This window comes from Gallus gallus, chromosome 8 (genome assembly GCF_016699485.2).
Source record: "Gallus gallus isolate bGalGal1 chromosome 8, bGalGal1.mat.broiler.GRCg7b, whole genome shotgun sequence".
Classification (NCBI taxonomy): Eukaryota; Metazoa; Chordata; class Aves; order Galliformes; family Phasianidae; genus Gallus; species Gallus gallus.
Window position 1 is genome coordinate 14,395,149 of NC_052539.1, and position 23,153 is coordinate 14,418,301.

General features: G+C 55.4%; 1 protein-coding gene and 1 long non-coding RNA gene across 2 annotated transcripts; both read left to right on the plus strand.

The window, feature by feature from the left end:
* The first annotated feature begins 4,997 nt into the window (after window positions 1–4,997).
* LOC107053955 lies at window positions 4,998–14,803 on the plus strand. Its single transcript, XM_040705300.1, has 6 exons — window positions 4,998–5,140; window positions 7,729–7,906; window positions 8,385–8,889; window positions 9,105–9,308; window positions 10,534–10,608; window positions 13,444–14,803. Exons 1-6 carry the CDS (start codon window positions 4,998–5,000, stop codon window positions 13,554–13,556), a joined length of 1,218 nt encoding a protein of 405 aa, XP_040561234.1. The 3' UTR covers window positions 13,557–14,803.
* Window positions 14,804–15,474: 671 nt separating this feature from the next.
* Window positions 15,475–17,604, plus strand: LOC124418408. The gene is made up of 2 exons (XR_006939995.1): window positions 15,475–16,451; window positions 16,813–17,604. It is a non-coding gene; the product is annotated as an uncharacterized LOC124418408 (long non-coding RNA).
* The last annotated feature ends 5,549 nt before the right edge of the window (window positions 17,605–23,153 follow it).

The following is a 23,153-nucleotide window of genomic DNA, read 5'->3' on the forward strand; positions in this document are numbered from 1 at the left end:
AAAGGTGCCAAAGAAAGGGATTTTAACAGTTGGCATTTTTGTCCTGAGCCAGACATTTTATGTTTGAAGTCCTGAATTTTCAGCCATGCTCAGGAAAATCAAAGTCTGAGGTAAGTGCTTCGCAGGAAGAACATGAGTTGTGAATTGGGGCTCAGAGGTGTGCATGCACGTGAGGCTTGGGAAGGCCAGCTTTACAGGGCTGTTCCTACAGAGCTGTTGTGAAACAAATGCTTTTTCTGGGCTCATCCTACGTTACCTTACAAGTCAGTAATACTTTAAAGGGCCTATTCATTAATTCAATCTTTGACCTGATTTGGAAAATCTACAGGGGAAAAAATGGCTGCAAGTGTGTGGAAAAAATAACAGTAAATAACAAGTACTTATTTCTAGTAAACTGTAAGGAGCCTCCTGGGAAAGGAGCCTCCTCACTTAGCACTACAGTTGACAGACTTTTCCAATTTTTTACCCCGGTAGTTAGTGGCCTGGATACTTAACCACTAGTTTCCTATCCCCAAAACCAGTTCACATAGTCCTGACTCTATCTTAAAAAAAAAAAAAAAAGAAAAAAAAGGCATCTATTTAGAACAGTGCTTATTAAAAAGGTCGGCTGCATCGTGAGTTCAGGTATTCCAATCTGCGTGCTTTGTAGGTGCTGTTGCCTGATACGTGGGTAGCGATTTCAATGTAATGGAAACGTTTTGGCCGGAGCGCCAGGTCTGTAATCTCTTGCAATAAAATGTTCCTTTCTAACACTGCAGGCTTCTTGGTGTTCTTCCCCTTGCCCTGAGGTGAGCATGCACAGCATGCTTCTGCTAAGCCGCCCTAACCTGGGTCTGCTTCCCTCAACAGCTGAGTAGCGAGGCAAGGAGGGCGTCTGCTGGCTGTAGCCTGGAATGCCAACAGGTGAGGAAGGAGCTGGTGTTTGTGTGATGGTATTGGAGACCAGGAACAAGGGGTGGTGGTGGAGGGAGCGTCACCAGAGCTGGGTACCAGGCATGAAGCTGAATCTCTCATACAAATAACGGGGGCTGTTAACTGCAGATAACCCTCCCTAGTTCTTGTTCAGTGAAGTCCAGGTCAGCACTGCTGGCTACCCTGACGCTGGCTGGCCTGCCTCTGAAAGGGCTGTTTGTGTCCAGCTCTGAAGAGGTGGGGCTTATATGTTAAGTGATGATGATAATCCCTTTCGTGTCAGAGACCCACGCCATGAAACACTATTTTCCTCATGCCTGTTCCTCCATATCAATAGTTTGCCACTTAAAGTCTGTTGGGAGCTTCCAACCTCTGCGCACTTAAACGTCTGACGAAGCACACCTAAGTTGGAGCAGCTGTGAACCACACCTGTAGTTCCCTGTGGAGGTGACCCACCAGACCCTTCGTGTTACCTTCATTCCTGATTTGTTTTCCTAGATTTTTGTTTACATCCCTGTTTTCCTTTCCCTTTCTTTGTTTCTTGTTCTTTAGGACTTTACCACAGGCCACCGCTGTCGAAGCTTTTTGGGGCAAGCCCTGCAGGCTCTCATTGGTGTGAACACACACACAGTGCTGCTCAGCGTTCTCAGGTGTGTCTAACGGCCCACTTTCTGATGCACTGCGCAGGGAGGTGCTAGATGGAGCCAAGGGGAGATTGGACGTTTTCAAGTGACTTTGGAAGAGGTACTATGCAGAGCAGAAACCCAAACCTGTGCAGTTCGGACCTGCTGAAGGCCCTGGAGGTCTCTAGCGTTTGGTACTGAACACTTGGCACCGTGTTTCTATTTTGTCTGCATACAGGTGAGCTGTTGCCTTTTTGGTTTTTAACTCCTGGCAGCCTTTCCAAAGACTGTACTGAGAATATGGAGCATTTGCTTGAATGATTTTTGTGAACAAGCAGCTGGTTGGCTTCTGTGAGCAAAGGGAAAGGGATACGTGCTGAAGGCTGGCAAAAAACATTGGAGATCTTTGTTTTACTGATAAATAATGAGCATGGCAGATAATAATTTCTTAGGAAATTAAACTGTGATTTCAGTTGTATGTGTGCAAGCATCTCAGCAGTACCTGAGCAGCAGCACCCCGTGTGCATGCAGTGTTAGCTGCAGGCAAGCAGCGATCTGTGGGCTCCTGTAACCTGCGTGATGGCATAACTGGTGCATAATTTAATGCAAGGTGGGGAGAAGAGGGGAAAGCCCTGGTTTTCCATTGCCCCTGCTGTGTTTGTGTTGAGCAATTATTAGTAGTTACTATAATATTTGCTTATCTAGTTATCTCCCAGATGTCAGATACCGTCAGTACCCGAGCAGGCTGTTTGCCTGTCTCAGCATGAGGTGTACAACTGCTGCCCTGGTTTTGGAGCACTGAGGCACTGGCACAGGTTGCTCAGAAAGGTGGTGGGTGTGCCGTCCCTGGAGACACTCAAGGTCAGGCTGGATGGGGTTCTGAGCACCTGATCGAGCTGCAGGTGTCCCTGTTCAGTAGAGGAGAGTTGGACCAGATGGCCTTTAAGGGTCCGTTCCAACTCAAACGATTCTATGTTTGAAATCCCCATACATTTGAAGTAGAGTTGGTTCTGGAGCTAGGAAGCAGAGCAGCAAATCAGGGGCTGAGGGACAGGGGCTGCAGTGCTGGAACCGGGCAGAGCTGGGCCCTGCTCCTTCCCTTTAGGGTCTCATTGGCGTCCCTGCAACCTCTGACCTGGTCAGTGCCGGGAGTGACTGGGCAAGAGGGGACCGTGCCTGCTGCCACAAACACTGCTCAGAAATGGCTGCCACGGGGGTGGTGACGTGCCCCTCCCTTGGGCTGAGCTGCTGGGGAGTTACTGCTGGAGAATAGGAAACGTGAAGTGCAGTGCTTTCGATGCACAGGCACAGCTGATGCCTGGCATCTTCTGGAAAGATACGTTGGTACTTCAGGACAGTATGCTGTGTAAACAAATAGCAGGAGCCATTAACCGCGCCTGTGGAAGGCTGAACAGTGCATCTGCAGCTCCTGTAAATGGCAGGAAACCTGGGTAACTTCTTGTCTCTCACCAAAAAAAAAAAAAAAAAAAAAAAAAAAAAGGGCAACGTATGCTATGGACTGGGAAATGAAAGCCAAAAAGTGGTGCAGGCAGTCAGCCATGTGCTGCAGTCAGCCATGTGCTGCACCCAGAGGCCTCCTGCAGGTAGAGCCATGTCAGACCGGGCAGTGCAGACCCAGGCTCTGTCTGCAGGGCACAAAGCAACAGCTTCAGAGAGAAGAGAGAGCAAGAGCTGACCAGTAAAGTCATCCGCTGTGCTCTGTGAGAAGCCTCACGGAGGGATTTATAGAGCAGATGGGCATGGAGTGCTCACAGCCTTCTGTGCCTGGGCCTGTTCCTCCACAGGTACCAGTGAGTGCATCCTAGGGATCCCTCACTGAGACTCTTGGGTGATGTGAGAACATCAGACTTGCCTGCTAAGAGGGGGTTCTGGAGCCTGCAATGAAACCAGCACAGATGTGAGCAAAACACAACAAAAGGCTTGTCCCTGCTACCGAGGTAGCATTTGTTCACCTAATTCACATTGTAAGAGACCAGGATGATGTTGTTAGAGCACCTGGTGCTCTGAGGAGGGCTGAATTAAGAGTGCCCCATGTGGGGTTAGAATTAGGGGAGTTCTTAACAGGGATTTTCACTGACCCATGGAAGCACTTACACTTTATGCTTCCCTTCAGCTGCGTTTCCAACTCTAACTCCAGGGGCTGTGAAGTTTCTCAGCAGCTTTGGATACTGGGCCACTCATGTGACGTCCCTTCCTGGTAATGCAAATAAATAACAATAACCAGAGAGGGACTCAGCGCTGAGCAGCGGCAAAGCAGCAGCACGGCAGACTGGCTGGCGGTCACTGGAGAGACGCGGTAGCTGTGGTGGGGTTGTTGTCAGCTGGTCCTGCGTCATGATTTAACTCCTGTGGGAGGACAGGATCAGAAGATATTCCGCATTTACAGCATTTGAGACTGGTAGCTGTCAGGAGGTAGATGCCCTAAATTACACAGTGCGCAGAGCATGGGAGCATGGTAGGAGAACGATGTTACTGGAGAATATTATAGGAGAATAAAAGGCCCGAAGCCCTGCTTTGTTATTCTGTAAATCTGCTGCGCCAGAGGCCCTTGCACAGCAATGGAAGCGCAGGGGTTTAATGCTCCTCACAGAGCAGTGCTCCTCGTGCTTGGACGGGTGAGGGCCCTTCACAGCAATGGCTTTGCCCAGGGAGTCCCTCGAGGGTCTGCAAGAAAGGGTGATCAGATGCCGAGAAATGATAGAGCTCTGCTCAGCCATCACTGTCTGCCCATAAGCAATGCCAGGCAGCGCGTTTACCTTCTAGGGGAAAAAATAATAATAATTGGATAAAGTAGGACGTTCTTTTTTTATAGAAGTGCATGGTAGGAAATGATTTTAAATATTATTGATTAAAACAACGAAGGCAACTTAGAAATTAACAAAAACGGTGCTGTTGAAATGTCACGTTTTCCAAATACAAAATAAAAAGGATCTGAGTTGCTTTCATTGCTGATACGAAAGCAATGTGTGTGAGCTGCTGCGCGGGGACCTTCCTGCACAGCTCAGGTTGGGCGGCCGGCTCTGTGCTTGCTGCTGGACAGCTCGGTGCTGGGTTGGAGCCCGGCTGCTCATGAGCTGCTCGTGCTTAGAAGGGACCGAGAAGGTAACGAGAAAGGAGTAACCACACATTAAGGAACTCCTCTTAGCACCCGTGTCTCCTAACGTCACAAAAATGTATGACAAGCACAAGTGGAGTGGGGGAATAACTGAGATAGGAGCGAAGTGTGGTTAGGAAGGTAGGAAGCGATTTAGGTATAGAGAAATACAGTATTTATCTGACCCAAAGGACTGGTTTACCTCCATTACTCGTTTACTGGGGGAAAAGCCCTGCGTTGTGATACGTGCCCAGGAAGGAGGGCTCCATTTCTGCCTTAGGGGATCGTTGGCCACGTATGGCACCGCCTGGGCCACGTGTGGAGAAGGATGCGCCGTGAGCACCGTGATGTGCCGAGGCACCGGGCGCCTGCCGGGGAGCCCCGGAGCCACTGGGAGGCTGAGGGGAGCCACCCCGGCTCTGTGCCAGCAGCTGCAGGTCTGCATGCCTCCAGGCGGCGAGGGGCTGAGCGCGGATCTCCCATGTCCCAGGTCAGTGCCCTAATTGCTGGGTTAGCGGACAAAAGGGGAATGACAACAGCTGTGGTGAATCCAACCCCTTGTTCCCTTGGTGGGTTTGTTGTTTATTTCTTTTGATATATATATTTTTTTCTGTTGCAAGTGCCCCAAATGCAGTATTTTGAACAAAGCCCCTTCTTCAGTGCAAAACGTTACACGGGTTTTGTTCTAACAAAGAATAGCAGGAAGTGTTATTTCAAGTGGATCTGAATGCGTTTTTGTGCTTTTTGTTATTTGATTGTTTGTTTCATTCAGTTGCTCTACGGAGAATCAATTATTTGCACAAACATAATGGTAAATGTTAAGAATCACCATTTGGGCTTTGTCAGAGGACAGCCTGGGTGTCTGGGCAGTGCCCTCCCTGGGCTGAGCCCTACGTGTCCCCCTCTATGTTCCTTTTATGCCCTTTACTGAACCCTGGGCCAGCTGATCCCATAGCAAATACCTTTGGAAGTGTGGTAAATAACCACCCAGGAAGCACCGGGCTTCGGTACAAGCCTTCCAGTGACCCATATTGGCAAGTGCTTGCAGGGGAACTGTGTTCACGTGCTTCCTTTGTGGTTGGACGAGGCAGCAGCCTGGCTCAGTGGGTGAGGAAGGCGTGCTGGGGCCATGTGGGCAGCGAGGAGCTGGGTGCTGTGCAGCAAAGCTGGCAAGAGGCTTGGGGCAGTGCCTGGCTCTGCGATGTGCAGGGCTGTGATTTATGGGTACGGCTCACCGCTGACTGGGAGCGGCTCGCTGCAGCCAGCACAGCTGGCGGGAGCAAATATACATGGTTATTCTAATGTTCCCTTCTTTGTGCCGCTGTGGATTCCAATATGTCTGTTAATTTCATCTTATAGATGGCACAAATGCACTTGGAACATTACAGCAGGGAAAATATGACAACAGTAATGCTATAGAGCATAATCCCTGCCTCGGGAGCTCGCTGTCCAAGGGCCTGAGCGCGTTCTTTGTGCCGAGGAAGGGCGCAGTGTGTAGGTGTTAGCTCCGCTCCGCTTGACACGGGATTTGGAGGCCAGTGAGCGGGCAGGAGGGGGGCTGAGAACCCCTGAGGCTCCACAGATGAGCAGCCTGGTTCTGAGCATCCCCCCGAGCTCGTTGCACTGGGAGCCTGGGCTGCGCTGTGCCAAGCATGTAGGAAAGGAACGTATGTGGGAACCGAACGTGTGCAGCTGCAGTCATGTTTGGGCAATGCATGCGGGCACTTCCCTGCTACATGCATGCAGCACCTTGCAGAGCCGTGGGCCACGTGTGTGCCTGAGGTGGGCAGAGCTGTGGCACGAGGGTATGGGAGAAGCGCAACGCAGGCAGTCACAGGAGCTGGAAATTCATTCAGGATGGAGCTGGTGTTTTTGTGATAAAACTGACCCGTTGTTCACCATTAAAATAAATACTTCCCCAAGGTCAGTTGAGTTTTTTGCCAGGATCACAAAGCTGTTCCAGTCTCCACCAGGGTTGGAGCTTGAGTTAAATGCGTGCTGGCATCTGACAGGGCTGTCTCAGCTCCCTCCTCCCTCCTGGAGAGCAGGCCTCGCTGGTCTGCAAGGAGCTGAGCTCAGAAGGCTCTGAGCCCCAAGAAGAGCTGTGGGGCCTGATGCAATGTCCCCAGTACGTGCTGGTGTCACCCCGGTGTCCATCCCTTCCTGCGGGCCCACAGGCCCTGGGCCAGGTGTGTCCCAATGGCTTCCCGCTGTGTCGAAGTACAGCAGTGGGTGGAGCTCATTGGCCCCAGATGGGATGGTCTGCGTGGGAAGGGTGGCATTGCTTCCCCGTGTGGTCCCGGGGACCAAAAGCAAGGCAGAACATGGGCTTCCATGATGCAACAGGCAGCCAGGGGCCCCAGTACTCCTGGGCTGTGGTTTCTTGGCAGTGACGCAGGCACTAAGTGCTCATTAGGGGGTCCCTTATTAGGCACCGGTTGCTGCTTAGTAGGGGGAATCTGGGAAAGGCCACCTCGGTGTTTGCTTGGAGATGGTTTTTTTGCAAGCCCATCACCGGGACAGGCAACGCGCCTTTGGTACTTCGTCTCAATTGGAGTCCAAGACAGTTGATGACATTATACTGGGCACTTACTGTAGATCCGCCGAGCCCAGGGAAATCAATAGTTTTCCATTATCGGGTCCAGCTGGGTCACCGGTCTGTCAATGAGCTGTTATGGGCGCTGTACAGGGATGAACCTGACCAGTCAATTGCTGCTGACAGGAGGAAGGCGCGCTGACAGCCACGAGAACGAGCCACCGTGCAGCTCTGCACCTCGGCCCACCAGCCGGGGGGCTCGGAGGGGCACCGCCGGGGTGGGGGCACATGCACGGGGAGGGGCTCATCTGCGTGCTCCAGGCCCAAAGGGATGCGCTGCTGCCGTGCAGAACGGGGCAGGCTTGGCCTTGGGGGGGCAAGGCCGGGGGACGGTGGGCTCACAGCCCCCACCCGTGTGTGTGCTCAGAGCCCGTGGGCCTTGATTGCTCATCGCTGACTTCCGAGCCGACGTGAGCGCCGAGCAAAAATAAATATTTAGAAATTATCCCAATATTATGATTTTTAATTTTCAACTTTATTAGCTCCTTTCAAGTGTTAAATCCTGACCGCTTTATTGACGCCTCCAGTCCTCCGTTTGATTCTCTGGAAGTCAATATTCGCCGTGTTCCATCATCAAACACAAAGCCGGTAATCAGCTCCATCACTGGGAGCCAACTGCTGCCTTTTAGCAAACACCCCGCCCCGCAGAAGCCCGTTTCGGTGAGCGAGGGCCGAGGGAAGCGTTTGTAGCGGGGCTGGGCGAACCTTCGCGCTGTAATGAGGAGCCCTCAGCCCGACGTGACTCGCAGCGCTCCGTGGCTCGGGACGCGTCAGATCTCTTACGGCATTAATTAAAAAGAATTTATGTTTTTTTAATAAAACGCTTCGCGTTTTAGCCCCTTTCTTCCTCCCACCGAACGTGATTAGGGGGCTGAAGGGAATTCAGGTTAATGTGTTGACACACTTAACAATGCGGGGTCATGTTGCACAACACGCCCGGCTGCCTCGGCTCGACGCAGCCCCTGACAGGTCCTCATCAACCCCTGCCCTAAAGGCAGAGCCGAGGAGAGGATTTTAATTACCGCTCTGCGCGCGGGTTTGCCAGCATTAAATTGAGACGTAATTAGGCCGCCGCATTTTAATAATTGTCCTAGCTAATTGGGCAGACAAGTTACGCTCCGCGGCGTGGCGTGATTAGATAATCAGTGTTTCCAATCGGGCTCTGGACGACGATTCCGCGGGCGGGACGGGACGGCTGCGGCCGGCAGAGCCGAGGCCCCGACATGGCGGAGGCGGCGCTGCACCCTCCTCGGCCGCCAGGGGGCGCCGCAACCGCGCGGCGGCGGCAGGGCCCGAACCCGGCGCTCCGCTGCCGCGCCGCCGCCGAAGTACCGCGCTGCGCCCCTGCCCGGCCCGGCCCGGCCTGCCCTGCCCGCCCGCGGAGCGGTGCGCCGCGGCCGCCCCGGAGCTCGGCGCCGAAGCCGCCGTCCCGCGGGCCGCGAACGGTGTTTGTAATTTCTACGTTTTTACACGTTCGTTTATTTGTTTTTATTTTTCGCGCTCCGTGCTCCGCGCCGCGGGACGCGAAGGGCGAGGGGGGAAACGCAGCCGTCGCCTCGCCGTTTACTCGAGAGAAATCGGGGCGAGCAGCGAGAGGAGCTCCCGAGCCCGGCCCCGCCGTGCCGCCCCGCCGCCGCCCGCAGGTAAGCGGCTCCGGGCCGGACGGGAACCCCCGGGCGGTGGGGGCCCCGCGGGGCCCGGGGAGGGGTGCCGGGAGCGGGCGGTGCGGCGGGGCAGCGGGAGCGCGGATCGCCGATGGCACGAAGTTGAACCGCGGGCGTTTCACTGGAAGCGCTTCAAGCGGACGCTGCGAAAACGCTTCTTTTTAATCATCGCTGTTGTTTTTAATCTACCGAAGGAAAAGCGGCCTTCTGGTTTGAGCGCGCGTGTGATGGCGCTGCCTTCGAAATACAGACGCTCCGGCTGAAATCCGCATCGACGCTTCTCGCTGCAGCCTCGGGGCGTCCGCGCTGTAAGGCTCCGGCCGTTCGTGCCGGCGCACCGAGACGCCGACTCCGGACTGCGTCACGGAGCAGCTTCAGCCGCACCGCCGCGCGCGTAGGTACGGACTCGCGGAGCCGCTCTGACCGGGCACGGCGCTGCGTCGCCGTCGGTGCTCCCGAGCGGCAGCGCTGGGCGCGGGGCGGCTCCGGGCGGGCGGCAGCCGAGAGGGACGCGCGGAGGCGTCGCGACCCGTCCGCGTGCGGGGCGAACTGCGTGAATTACACTGTCGCAGATGCGGAGGACCGATCTGCCAGCGCGCGTTGAAAGCACAATTCTCGCCGCTTCGAAGGTGGGAGGGGGTGGAGGTGGCTGCAGGCGCCGGGCGAAGCCCCCCTCTTCGTTTCTTATCATCTCTGGCCCCGATGGGCTCCCGCCCGCACGGTGACTCCCACGGGACTCCGGGCTGCTGTCCGCCGGTACCCGCCTCTTCCCGAGCAGCCCCGGTTCCCGCCGTGCCCAGAGGTGTCGGTGGCGGCCAGGCTCCGTCCCGCGACCCCCCTCCAGCCCCCCCGGGAGGCTGCCCGCAGCTCTGGGCCGGCTGCGGTGCGCGGCCGCAGGGGGCACCCCGCTCCGGGCCGCAGTGAGGCGGGTCCTCTCGGCAAGACCGGACCGTTCAGTCGGTGCCCGCTCTGGTGGTGTCCGTCCGTGCTCTGCCCGGTCCCTTCTCAGTGCGATCTCCGGCGCCTGGGAGAGGGGAGCCGCGCAGAACGGGGCAGTCCCTGCCCTGCGCCCGCACCCCGCCGGGCACACGGGGACACGCCAAGTGCGTGCAGCGCTGCGTCGGGCGAGGGCTCTGAGGGCGCGGGGCGGCGGCGCGGCCATCTGAGGACGCTGTTGCCGTTAATTAGCCAAATACAGCCCACACGCGGCAGTGCTTAGCGGACCTTGCAGGGACGTTTTCCTGCGTGGGGAGAAGGCTGCGGGTCTGCTTCGGGGACGCCTGGAGGTGGCCGTCCTGCTGCCGGTGCGGAGCTGCGGGGATGCTGACCCCGAGGAGGGGCGGGAAGGCCGCTGGGATGGCCGCACTGGGACGCCCCGCCGCGACTCCCCGCTGCCCTCGCTGCGTTTGGGTTCCGGGGGCAGAGGGGGGAGAGGTCCCCCCGCCTTGTGGCCTGGTGGGGTTAGTTTCTGGTCTCTTTCACTGTCCGTGTCTGCGCGATCGTACTGATGGGTTAAAGCGCAGAAATTGCTGCTCCCTTCCCGGCTCTCACCCTCCCACCTCCTGCTCAGGCCCAGGCCGCGTTTGTTCAGTTGCACTGAACGGAGTCTTCCTGCTTTTGCAGCACCCCGCCCCCCCGTGACAGTGCTGATGGGCCCGCTGGCACGGACAAGTGTAGCTGAAGAAATTAATGTACTTTGTAAGTAACACGGTCTTTTCTTCTTCTGGGTGCCAATTCGATAGTGCCCTTTTCTCCTTATTCCTAATGAATTCCGTGATGATGGGGAAAACAACAACAACAACAGAGCACAAAGTAAATGGTTGGACCTATAAAATACGCCGTATTTATTTACAAGCGCCGTGCCGCCCCCCCCCCCGGGCGCGGTGGCGTTAAGGTGGCGGCTGCCCTCGGTGAGCACGGAGCTCGCAGCAGCGCCCACATCCCGCGGGGTTCGTTCCCTCTCCGTCCCGCAGCGCCGCCCGCTCCGTGCGGTGCCGCAGAGCCGCGCTCGCTCCGCTTTGCCCCTTCGCAGCCGCGTAGGAGAACGGAGGCGAAGAACGCAGGCGGCGCGCTTGAAGTCCCGCGGATAGGTGACGCGGCGGTCACTCGCTTCCCGGCTCGGGACGCGGGGCGAGACGTCGCTCACAGCGCCTGGATCCGCGTAGCTAATTGCGGCCCGGCCGCGCCTTCCCGCTGAGGAGGGATAACGAGCGGGGCCGGAAAACCTGCTGACGTACCCGGGAGAGGGAGAAGTGACAGCCGGGGAGCGGCAACCGCCGAACGGCGGAACGGTCACGCACGTTCCCCCGGGAGCGGAGCGGGGGTTCGTTGCGGCGCGGCGCTCCGGAGCTCAACGTCCCGTCGGTGCGGGGGGAGCGACGCGCCGCTCCGGGTCGGTGCCGCTCCGCTCTCGCACGGGGCCCCGCGGCTGCGGCGCGTTTAACTTCTCGCCGGGCCCTTTCATTGGGGCATCGCATTTGCACCTCGCTATTAGGGGAAGTAATAACACTCGCGGTCAGGGGCAAATCCTGTTAATGAACAAATTAAAGTTCAAACCGTTATTCAAGTTCACAGCCCAGCGCGCTGCTCCTTTAATAAGAGTGATACACGTTACTTTCTCCGGGCTCCCCCCTCCCCCCCTCCTCTTTATTACTTTTTAAGCTTTTCATAAGTGCTGACGGGGTACAGGGGCAGCTCCCGGCCCCTAAAGGGCCCACGGAGCGGGGGGGGGGGGGGGAGAGGGCCCTAATCCGCCCTTCCTTTGGCGCTCGGTGTAGGACGCATAAAGGCGCGGTGCCGCCGGTTGTGCCGATGGTTCCGCGGGGGGGCCCTTCCCGCACCCGCGGCTGCGGCCATCGCCCCGTGCGCGGCAGCGGCGGAGCGGAGCGCTGTGAGTGTACGAGCGGAGGAGATCACACTCCCCATTATCCGCCTCCCGGCGAGTGTTTGATTTGTGACATCAAAAGCTTATCCGGGCGAGCTCCAAAAAAAAAGAAAGAAAGAAAAAAATAATAAAAAAAAAAGAAGCACCTTTACACGGGGGGAGAGAAAAGCGTTCGGGTTTGGGTGGCCGTGGGGAAACAGCGCAGATAGGAGAAAGAGGAGGGTCGGGACTTTGCTACGGGGTGGAGGGGCTCCGTAACGCCCCGGGCAGCGCTGCGGGGCCGGGACCGGGCTGCGGGGAGGCCCCGGTCGCTCGCAGCCATCCGCAGCGAAGTGGCTTGATATAATCACCATGACAACTGCCATCTATGGGCATACAAATAACGGAGATGGAGTAGAGCGAAGATTAGCATGCCATGAAAAGTACAATAAGTTTCTTATTTAGCATTTAGATAACTGTCTTTCCTTCGGAGCGGGCTTCAAAGTTGAACCCAGTTTAGACCAAGAGGATTAATTCTCTCTCCCGCATGCTTCATTGAATCTCTCATTACCAAACTTTGTCTGTATTGATGTAAGATGTGATTGAAGATTAGAGCATTTAGCAGATCTCGCCTTTCTGCGGGGCTCGGGGCCCTTTCAGGCGCGGCCCAGTGGTCAATCCCCCCCCTTTTATCCGGTGTCTGCTTCATTTAAACTTAATCAACTCCCTCAATGAACTGGAACGGGGAAGCGTCCCCGCGGCAGGAATGCTGCGCTTTCCTTAGATCGCCCTTCGTTCCCCTTCCCGATCCGCTGCCGTTAAATCGCAAATCGCTCTCTGATGAACTTAATCAATATGATAATGACAATCGGGGCCGAGAGGCTTTGCCGAGGCTCGGGGTGGAAAAGGCGGCGGCGCCCACTGCCCCAAACCGACCTCAGCTCGGCTTCCCCTGTGCGCGCTGCTCGCACCTCCTTCCCTCCCTCCTACCTTCCTTCCCTTCCTCCCTCCCTCCCTCCCTCCGCCCCCGCGGGGTCACGCAGCGCGGTGCGGGGCTGTTACCGGCGCGGGAGTCCCCGGCCCCGGCGCTGCCCCCACCGCCCCGTCCCGCGGAGCGCAGCGCATCCATCAGCGCTGGCGGGCGCGTGCGGAGCGCTCCTGCGTAAATCTGCAGCCCCTGTCCCGGCTCCGTCGGCGCTGGCGTCTGTATATCATTTTTATACTGCTACCAGTAGAGCAATTTCAAAAGTATTTGCAAGGAAAATGGATGTCCCCATCTGTTCCCGGACTCATAAATGTGCCACTTTCGGAGGGTTTTCACCGGTAATCATATCTTTAATGATGAACAAACTTGTGATATATACCTTTCCATAAAATGGGGTTTTCTTCGCTTCCCCGTGATTGGCCGCGATAAATGGCTTTTCCATATGGTGGGGAGATAAAACATGAGATTACCGGGGCTCGCCGGCTCGGTCGTAAACAAAAGAAACAATTCACTCCGAACGCTCCTTAAAGAGAACCAACCGTAGAACTAAGTTCTATTGACGGGGGAGAACGGCCGCCCCCGTGCCGAAGCCGGGTCCCTCGCACCGCGCTGCGCGGGCGCGCGCATTAACGCCCGACTCCGCTCTAATTGTTGCCATCGTTTTGTCTTTGTCTCTGTTCTCCAGCCCGACCCCGGATCCCGGTGCCCGCACCCGAGCGCGTTGCAGAGGGCCGCCCGGCGCTGGGTTTGAGAGCGGCCCGAGAAGGAGACGCCCTTAGGACGGATCGTAGATCGTAGACCGGGGAGGTTCCGGCGGGCACAGCGCGGCTCGGCTGGGAGCGGCACGGGGTGACGGCCGAGAGCCCCGGGCGCCCCGACGGCGCGGGCGGCCCTCGGCGTCACCGCGGCCCCTTCGGGGCTGATCCCGTGGCCCCGGGTGGGCAGCGAGAGAACGAACCAACGTGTCCTTGGGCCAGAGGGGACGTGACACCGGCCGCCTGTTCTCCTGCCTCTCACGGCCCCGCATCTTCCCAGCTCCCAGCGCATTGAGCCCTATCGTTTTGATCCCTGGCAATAAACTCAGGGCCTTCAGCAATTAACTCACGCTCTTCATCAAACTGACACTCCGTATAGGGAAGGTTGTTATTTCCTAGGTAAGCAGGACTTTAAGCTTAAAGGAGCCTAAAAGAGCAGTTTGAGAAAAATGCGTCCTGCGGGCAGGGCCCTCATCTCGGGGATTTCAGGAGCGGCAGTTTGGCCCCTGCCCGGGTACGTCGTTCTGGCAGCCAACAGCCGTTAGGAGCCGATCCCCCGCTCCATGACACACTGCGTCGCTCGGTACTGCCCGGCGTGCATTTGTGAGCCCCCGGGCCGTGCTGCCCGACCCCCGGCACTGGGAACGCTTCCCAGCCGAGCCGCGGGCGGCGGGAAGGTTCCCGTCCGTTGGGTGCTGCTCCCGGGGCCTGGCACAGCCGGGGGGCGGCTGCCGGATTGCTGCCGGCTCCGCACGCCGGTGGGAGGGGGTTGCACCGCGTCCGTTGGTCGCTCTTGGCTGGGTTTTATTTATTTACTTTTTTTGCTCAACGGTTGCCGCTCTCTGTGTGAGGTCGACGCAGCCCGTGGCACCCCGCAGCAGGACGGGGGCTCCCCTTCCTCGGGGACGGCACCCGGCCGCTGTCTCGGCCCCAGGCGAGGGCTTCCGCGGCCTCCGCGGGGCCGGAGATGGACGCGTACCGCCCGCGGAACCCGACCTGGGCGCGGCCAGGAACCCCCCCGGCTCGACCCCGCCGCCTTCGCCCCGCCGCCGGGCCTCGGCTCACCCCGAGCGGCTCCGGTCTCCTCCGAGCCCCCTCCCGGGCGCTGCGGGCGGGTTTGTCGCTGTCCCCACGTCACGCCCCGCCCGGGCTCTCGCGTGTCATTACCCAAATCCCAGCGAAGCGCCCGGCAGGAGCCGTCAGGCGCAGGCAGCCAGACAGTTTTCTTGTACTTTATTAAAGTGTAATCAAACATCGGTTAAGTGGAAAATAAATATCCAGATCTAATAAGCTGCTCAGTCAGATCGTGTAAATGCAAATTACAAGCTGGTTCCCATCTCCCCGCCAGGGGACCGAACAAGCCACAGCAATTGCTTCATCCACCGCGATTGTAAATCAACTAAAATAATGGCTGGATAATGACCGGTTTGCGGTTTCAAGCAGATTGAATGATAACAAACCGCGTGTGCCGCACCGGCTTTGCATTTAGCACTCATCACGGCGCAGCCCGCACAGCCCGGCCGCCTCATTAGGCTGTTGTCTGCGCTCCGGCGGCAGCCGGCACAGCGCTGCCAGAGCTCCTGCGAGGGAAGGGCGAGACAATTCAATCGGCCCTCCCCGCGAGGGGGGGACGCGCGGGGCCGTCGCGGTGAATCGACGGCGGGGTGACGCTGCCCTAACGGGGCGATAGGGAAACACGCGTGGGGATGGGGGGACGGAGCGATAGCCGCACGCAGCGCCCGGCCCCGCGGCGGGCTCCCTTCTGCTTTTTGGTGATTTTTTTCCTTCTATTTTTTTTTTCCTGCTGTTGATTTAGCTGCTAATTGGTGACAGAAATTGTCAGCTAAGTGGCAGGTAGCGGCTCCGGTAGCTTCCACCCAGAAGGTGCGAAAATCCTTTCAAAGCCGAACCGCTGCCTTAAAAAGGGAGAGGGAGAGCTGCGGAGGGGGGGAGGAGGGCTGCGGGGGGGCTCGAGAAATCTCTCCCAGATATTTATTGCGCGCATTAAAAAGATAAATCGGGAGAAGAGAGAGCGAGGCACGAAGCAGGTAGTGCGGAGCCGTCCCGCTTTATTTAGAACATGGATCATCGTGTTTGTTTGTGGAATATGTTTGCTTCCAGGATGTAATTTAACATACTAACACTCAACCTATTTAAACAGAGAGACAGATAAAGGCTTATGGAGATCTCAGGGGGAGCCTCCGGAACCCTGCTTTGACTTCTCCTTTCCTCAGGAGCATAAAATGAACAGTAATTAGGCTTTGATACTCTGGCAAATGAACAGTAATTAGAATCTGCTACCTCCAGTCCTTAACTCCGCTCCTCATAGAATATTCACACCATTATTGAACATTTAGATGAGGCCGCTCCGCTCGCATCGCCGCGCCGCGGCCCGCAGATGGCCCAGGGAAAGCGGAGCGCCGATTCGCCGGAGCCTTTGGGCCCACAGAGGGGATTTTCTGGTTATTAGAACCCTCCTAGATCAGGGCCAATTATAAAGAAAACTGTCAGTCAAGGGAAAATTGCTACATGATTAGTGAAAAGGACAAAATCAGGTGAAAAGTGTGAATCATTCAGGCGGCTTTGATTTGCTAATCAGGGGAAGGAAAAGAACAGGAAAGTCCCCAGCTGTAGCCCCGGTTTACTCTTTTCATTTCATCGTGACCTTCTTAGCAGTTACCGATATAATCTCCGCAAAAATAAAATAAAATAAAATAAAGGGACGGTGCGGCTGCGATTGCGGGGAGGGCCCGGGGGGGGAGGCGAGGCGGAGAGACCCCGGCACAGCGCCCGGCCCTCCGTGCCGCCAGGGCAGGAGATTCCTAATTACGTTAATGGTTTTCAACAGACTAATTCCCACCGAAAAGCCTTTGTACAAAGACGCCGCCTCCTCCGCAGAGAGCGGCTGTGCAGCGGCGGGGCCGTGCGGGGCGGGCAGGTACGGCCGCGGCCGCTGACGGGCGGCGGAGCTGCTGACAGCTGTGGCAGCTGACGCGGGGGCTCCGCTGCTCCCTTCTCGCGGAGGCGGTGATGGAGCCCAAAACCCTGACGGTCCCATTAGGCCCCGTCAGGGGGGCGGTGGCGGCTGATCGCCTTGGGGGGGGGGAGGGCGGTGAGATTGAGTCTCTCCGTGAGCTCCCCCCGTCCTCAGGACCGGTCCGGGGGGGTCACCGGGCGCTGCCCCCCGGCGCGGGGGGGGGGGGGCGGCCCTGACAGTCACGGGGGGCAATTATCACCGCGTGATGAAGGAGCCTCCGCCAGGATGGATTGCGCCGTTAATTACTGTCCTTTTCCTACAGGCTTCTAATGTGAGGAAAAACACGCGGTGACAAGTGTGGAAAAGAGCAAGCACTAAATTACTGTCAGAAAAATAAACGGCGGAGCGCGGAGCTGCGCGGTGATTTACGGGGGCAATTAGCCACCGCCCCGCCGGGCCGGCTCCGCCCGCCGCCCTTCCTTCCCCGGACACGAAACGGGGAGGGCCGCCCCGGCGCCTGGGCGCTGTGCGGTGGGTGTGGAGGGCCGGGTAAACCCCGGTGCTGCTGTGTCACCCGGGTGGGGTCGTAGAGGGGGGGTTGTAATTGGAGCGACAGAGCGGAGGGACGTTTGAGGCTCTGGTACAGCTCAGGCTGTGACAGTGAGCCCACAACCACTGAGCCGTGGGGTCTCCAGAAGGACCACCGGGACCATCGGTGTGGCTGTGGAGATGCTTCTTCCTGGTGGCCAGAGCAGAATGTGGGCTGAGGGCTGTCAGGTTCCTAATCAGTCTGCAGGGACACTGCTCTGCCACATCTCGCCCTGCTGGATGCACTGTGAGCACGGTGGCTTTGACCCTGACCTGCCTAACCTAATCTCCTTGGTGCCCGTACATCGATTTTCACTTTCTGAGGCGGCGCTGTGCACCTGGGGCCGAGTACCGGGGCCTGGCTATGGCAGCAGTGGCATCTGACCCCGGGTGCTGGGCCTGCCCTTCTGAACAGCACCGCCTGTCCCAGCCAGGGCATGTGGTGCCAGGACCTGCTCATCAGGCAGGGAACGCGCTGGGGACAAAAGGAGGAGCAGCAGGGCCAACCCCTCCAGGTGTGGTGCTGAGTGGGAATGGCAGCCATGCGTTCTTCAGAGGAAAATGAAGAGCAGTCATGGTTTGTGCATAGGAAATGGGCATATGGGAGAAGCAGCAGTGTGTGCTGGGCTCTGCCCTTGGCCTCCTCCTCCCTTTCTGGAAGCGCTCCGTGCAGAGCCATGGGTGTGTGCCCCTCCCCGTGCGTGTAGAGCCCACCTCTGCTCTGGGCTGCCGGACTGCCTCCCACCATCAGCGTGTGATCAGTGTGACCAGTATCTCTCTTGTGTTCTTCTGCTAGTAAAACTGTGGATGTCCTTTAAATAAATACTTAATACCCCTTGCTTCTTTCTCCCGTGTTGCCTGTTTCTGTTACTGATGGCAAAGGCAGAGTTCTTTGGGTACAAGTGGCGAGGGATGGAACAAGCCCTCAGCTCCAGGAATATGTGTGTTTCAGGTTTATGCTTTCTGCACTGATGCGCCTGCAGTGGGTGTGAGAGGTGGGTGAGGGCAGCGTCCATGGCTCTGGTGAATTGGACATCGATGGGGAGTGTGGAAGGATTCTACTTCAAAACGCATGCAGTGCCGGGGCTGGGAAGGGCCTGGGCCTTGTCCCACAGTCCCAGCTGCTGGTGGCCATGGCACTGGGAGCGGTGTGAGGGGCCTGGGGCTGCCCACACATCTCTGTTTCCTCTCGGTGTGAGGTACTGAAGGCCCCAGTGCTGCTCGTCCATTCCCTGTGCTTCTGCTCTCAGCAGCTGCAGGGCTGCCCTGGCAACTTGGTTCCCAGGGCACTGGGATCCCATACCAGGACCCTGCAGCAGGAGCCCGACTTTGTCCTCGTAGAACCCTCTATGGGCTACATTTGTTGGCGTGGTACCTTGGAGGAGCAGCAGTCCCATCTGGCCTGTGACAGGTGGGTGTCATGGTCAATTCCTATAGCTAGGTGCCAGTGAAGCAACTTGCATTTGGAGTGTGCCTCCAAGACATCATTAACATCGGGCGATTGATGCAGGGTGATGCCTTTTAGACGTGTGCCACAGAAACTGAAGAGACTCACCATGCTGTCATATGCCAAGTCTGTCTGCTGGACCGGGGCTGTGGTGCAGCAATCTGCTCCCATAGCGGTGTTTGGCCGCACCCAGACCCGGGGGGCTGCGAGGAGGACACAGGTCGGAGTGGTGCAGCCTTCCAGGCCTGGGAGGCTTCCACGAGGGAAGGTGGCTCCGGCACACGGGCTGCTGTGTGGCTTTGTCTGGGTTCTGCCACGCAGGCAGCTCTCCCGGCTGGCAAAAGCTCCTCGCCCTCAGGTTTACCTCTTCAGAGGTAACCAACAGCCCGGCCATTACGGGAAATATCAAAATGAAATATTTCCGATGGATTTCATAAAAGATGACTTATAGCAGAAGAAATTATTTTGGATGTAAATATATTGCGTTCCATTCTTCAATCGCACTGTATTTTTATTTATCTGAAAAGATTTAAGATGGACCGAACTGTTTGGCTGGCGTGCCGAAAGCATCCCGGTTTGACAGAAGCACGGATTGATTACTTTGCCGAAGGGAGGGAAAGACAAAAAAAAAAAAAAGAGTTTTATTTAAATCAACTTTAAAGCTTGATTGCAAAGGGCGGCTATCGGGAGCCGAGCAGTGCTGCTGCCCCTCACTGCAGCTGGGCGGCGGGAGCTGAGCGGAGCTTATTTATTTCCCGCACAGAGGGGAGGAAAATACAGGTCCATGAATCAATCTAGATAATGGGGCAGGCTGAATGTAATAAATAATACAGTAACAACCCTAAACTAATGAGCTGTTGCTAAGGTACATTTCACAGGCTCATCCTCTATATAAAAAGTCACTAATAATCCCTTGGTGTAATCAGATGATAAAGCTTTGCCATAAGGCAACACCTGTGCAATTAAAGCTGCGGATTCTTTTGCACGTTTCATTAATTTCAGGATTTTGTAAAGGCACAGTGACTACACTAATAATCTAGTCTACTTGACTCCATGTCTACTGGAAACAGGGTGTCTAATTAGGTAAAGGTAATTAATTAGAGATAAATGGAGCTAATCAGACTCGGTTAACACTAATTCTCTGAATTAAGACATTTTGGGACACCTACTATTCTGCCGGCTTTGATGTTTCCCAACAAACACAGGCTTGGAAAGGGCTCAGCAGCATTCCGTCTGCTCGGTGCCACCCACCAGCCCCAGCCTGCAGCCCGCAGGGTCCCTAGCAGTGGTTTGCTGTGTCCCTGCCTCCTGCGTCCAGGGCTGGGGCCGGCACCCACAGTGGCAGCGGTGATGTTCCAACCTTCTGCTGGCTGCTGTGTTCTCCCCACAGCTTTCTTCCCCGATGTGGGCACACTATCACATGGTGGGACGCGCTGGTGTTCAGAATGTCCGCCAAGACCTTCCCTGGTGTAGTACTCAGAGTGCATAATACGGTACCTTTCTTTGCAGAAGGGAAGAGGCTCAATATTAAATGTTGTCTGATTCAAAACATGGATTATTCAGTGAAAGGACCGGGATTTCACAGGTGCAGTTGTAATGCTGTGGAGGTCATGGTCCTGTCCTGAGGATGGCTCAGGTGCTGCTCATTTTGCGTAGCCAAGGAGTTACACTGAGTTCAGTGTCAGCTTCTTCAAAGCCAACAGGGCCAGGGGTGGAGAGACAGAAAGTGTGTGGGACAAGAAGTGGGCAAGGCATAAAACTGCTCAAATACCACTGAGTTTCCATGCACCTCTAGACTCGTTAAGGTTGGAAACAATCGCTAAGGTCACCAGGTCCAACTATCAACCCATCCCCACTGTGCCCACTAACTCACGTCCCTCAGTGACACGTTTACATGTTTCTTGAACACCTCCAGGGATTGTGACTTTACCACCATCTCTGTCGTCAGTTCTGTGTTAAAGGAGTCCTTTGTTACTTCTTTTTCAATACAACCACTTATTTCTGGTATGAATTCATGCCCAGAACTGATGGTAGGCATGGTAGAAAGATATTGCGCAGTGGTCTGTACCAAACTAGCAGTATCACCACCAGCCCTCTGAGCACTCATTAGCAGTTGGGTGCATGGAGCAAACGTTTTAGAAGGTGTCCCTACATGAAGCAGAGCTACAAAGGAGGATGGCTTCCCATCACCTGTGGCCAATCTGCTCACTCCAGCACAGCTGATGGCGTGCTCATTGTCAATCACTTGAACACTGGAAGCCTGGGAAGCGCTGCTTTCTCCTGCATCTGAGGAAGGCTGAGTATTTTTTCAGCTTACATTTCTAAAGCACCTAGGTGGGTGTTGCACAGTGTGGTACGTAAATAACAAGAGAGAGGCAGGAACGAGCCCTCGCAGGGTGAGCTATAGCCTGAGGTAAGTCTCTGCCAGCTGAGCTACACTGCCCTCACCAGAGGAGATGAAACAGAAATGTCTGACTACTTTTATTGCCAGATATTTTCTGGATTGACCTTTCAATAACTTGTTAAACTACAGAAAATATTTCTGTTTTCTGGATGTGAAAGACCTGCTGGGTTGAACCGTCCATAAACGCACCTCTGGATGTTTTTAATCACAGCTTGATGGCTCTGGGCTGTCAGGAGCAGGTAGCCGTCCTAAATGAGACGGTTTCTGCCCACCCCTGCAGGGCTGTATGAAATAATTCTCATTTCCAAAGACGTGGCAAATGCTAGATAGCTGTTGCAAAGAGCTGTCCCTTATGCCAGTGTCACTCCTACCAGCCAGGCACATGTGGTCCTGGAGCTGGGGCAGATGCGGTGCCCTGCATCCAGAAACATGAGACCTATGGGGGTCCCTCTGGTGGGCACCTTGCTGGGCAGCAGCTAATGTTAAGTCATGGCTGTGTTATCTGCTGGGTACTGGAAGCCTGCATGGGACGGAATCTCCTTAGAATGTCTGATTTCGTGACAACTCCTTCCTTACCTCCCTATAAAGCAATGCAAAGCGCAGCCCAGCATGCAATTTAACTGCACCACAGTAACAAAATGCTTAATGCTTTAAAGAGGGAGTTCTAAAATTTAATAGTTTATTTTATTATTTCTCTTTTGGATATAATTAACTGGGGATGCGCTTCAAACTGTGCTCTCTTTGCCACCGAGATGTGTTTTTATGTTTTACTCTGGGGGAAAGAGAAGGCTGTCAGACCACGGCCTCTCCCTCGGTGCACATTATTAGAGTCTTTTCAGAGCCAAGCAGGCAATTCTGCTGTCACTGGTCTTGTTTGGATGGAGGTGTTTTCCTGGGCGGTCCCCTGGGGAAGGGTGTCATGGACAGACCGGCAGCCAGCGTGGCTCAGCACGACTCCTGCCCTCCCCCCTGCACTGCCACCTTTGGGTCCCCTGATCTGTGACATGCTGGCTGTGCTAATAACAGGTAGATGCTTAATTTCTTCATGTCAGAAGTTCATTTATCCTTGGAGAAAATCATAAACTTTTTTTCAAGCTCTTTATCCAGCGATGAAGAGTGGTGCAGCCTCTTAGTGAGGCTGTGCTGTGAGTTTTCAGATGGATTGGACATTTTTTTTTTCAGCTTCTAGTGGGTAAGGAAGCCAAAAATGATGTATACAAGGAAAGGCTCTCTCAATATTCCTTGCTCTGTGAGTTAAGCTTTCAGAGTGGCATGTGCAGGTGTTCACCGTGCTGTTTGTAGAGAAAGTCAAAGGTATTTCTTCAAACGTCATAATTCTGCATAGGCATTTATCAGTGATGTGAGAGTGAGGTATCCAACTCCTTGTCCCTTCGTTAAGGACAAATTCATCCCAAGAGTGCAGTGTGATCTCGGCAGATAGCGTTATAATAGCAAAACCGGAGACCAGGAGTTGATTAAATTTAAGTGTGCACTGTCCACATAAAGCAAGCCCTGTGCTTCTTTTCATGAATGTGAATGTTCATCACTGGGGCTGAAGAAAGACAACATGTGCTTGCTAATGATTGTGTTTTTAACTGATAATATACTGTAAATTTGGTATAATACAACTGTGACCTTACAGAGAACAGAAGGGATGACAGTGCACCCGTAATTATAGTATAGTGAAGAAATGCTGTTATTATCTACTATTTTTAGGACCTGTGTGTTCAGCCTCTTAATTTACATAAGCTTTAGACATTCACACATCTTCTTTGCTTGTGGATGATAAGTTTTGTTTAAATGTAATATGAAGGCATCGTGTTGGGTGAGAGGTGAGGCAGCTGGGAGCTCCATCACTGCGAGCAACATCTTCAATGCCAGGTGAAAAAAAGGTGTTTGTTTGAGGAAAGAGTGGTTTAACACAAGATTAGTTAGAAAAAAAAAATATATCCACCAATATAGCATTCAAATTGAGCCTTGATCATGTGCGATTTGTATTCAGAGCACTCCTGCGGTTGGCCTGGTGTGCTGTAGCCGTGTGCCGTCAGGTTGAGCTACACAGGGCCTCGTGCTCTGCCTGGGGCTGTGCCTGCCCTGGCTGGGCAGCCCCACGGAGCAGAACGGGAGCTGGCCTGGCTGCAGCCTGGCCCTTTGCCCGGTATGAGCCCCGTGGCTATCAAGGAGCACTGGTCTGGAGGTGGTGTGCAGCCCGGCCTGGTTCTTC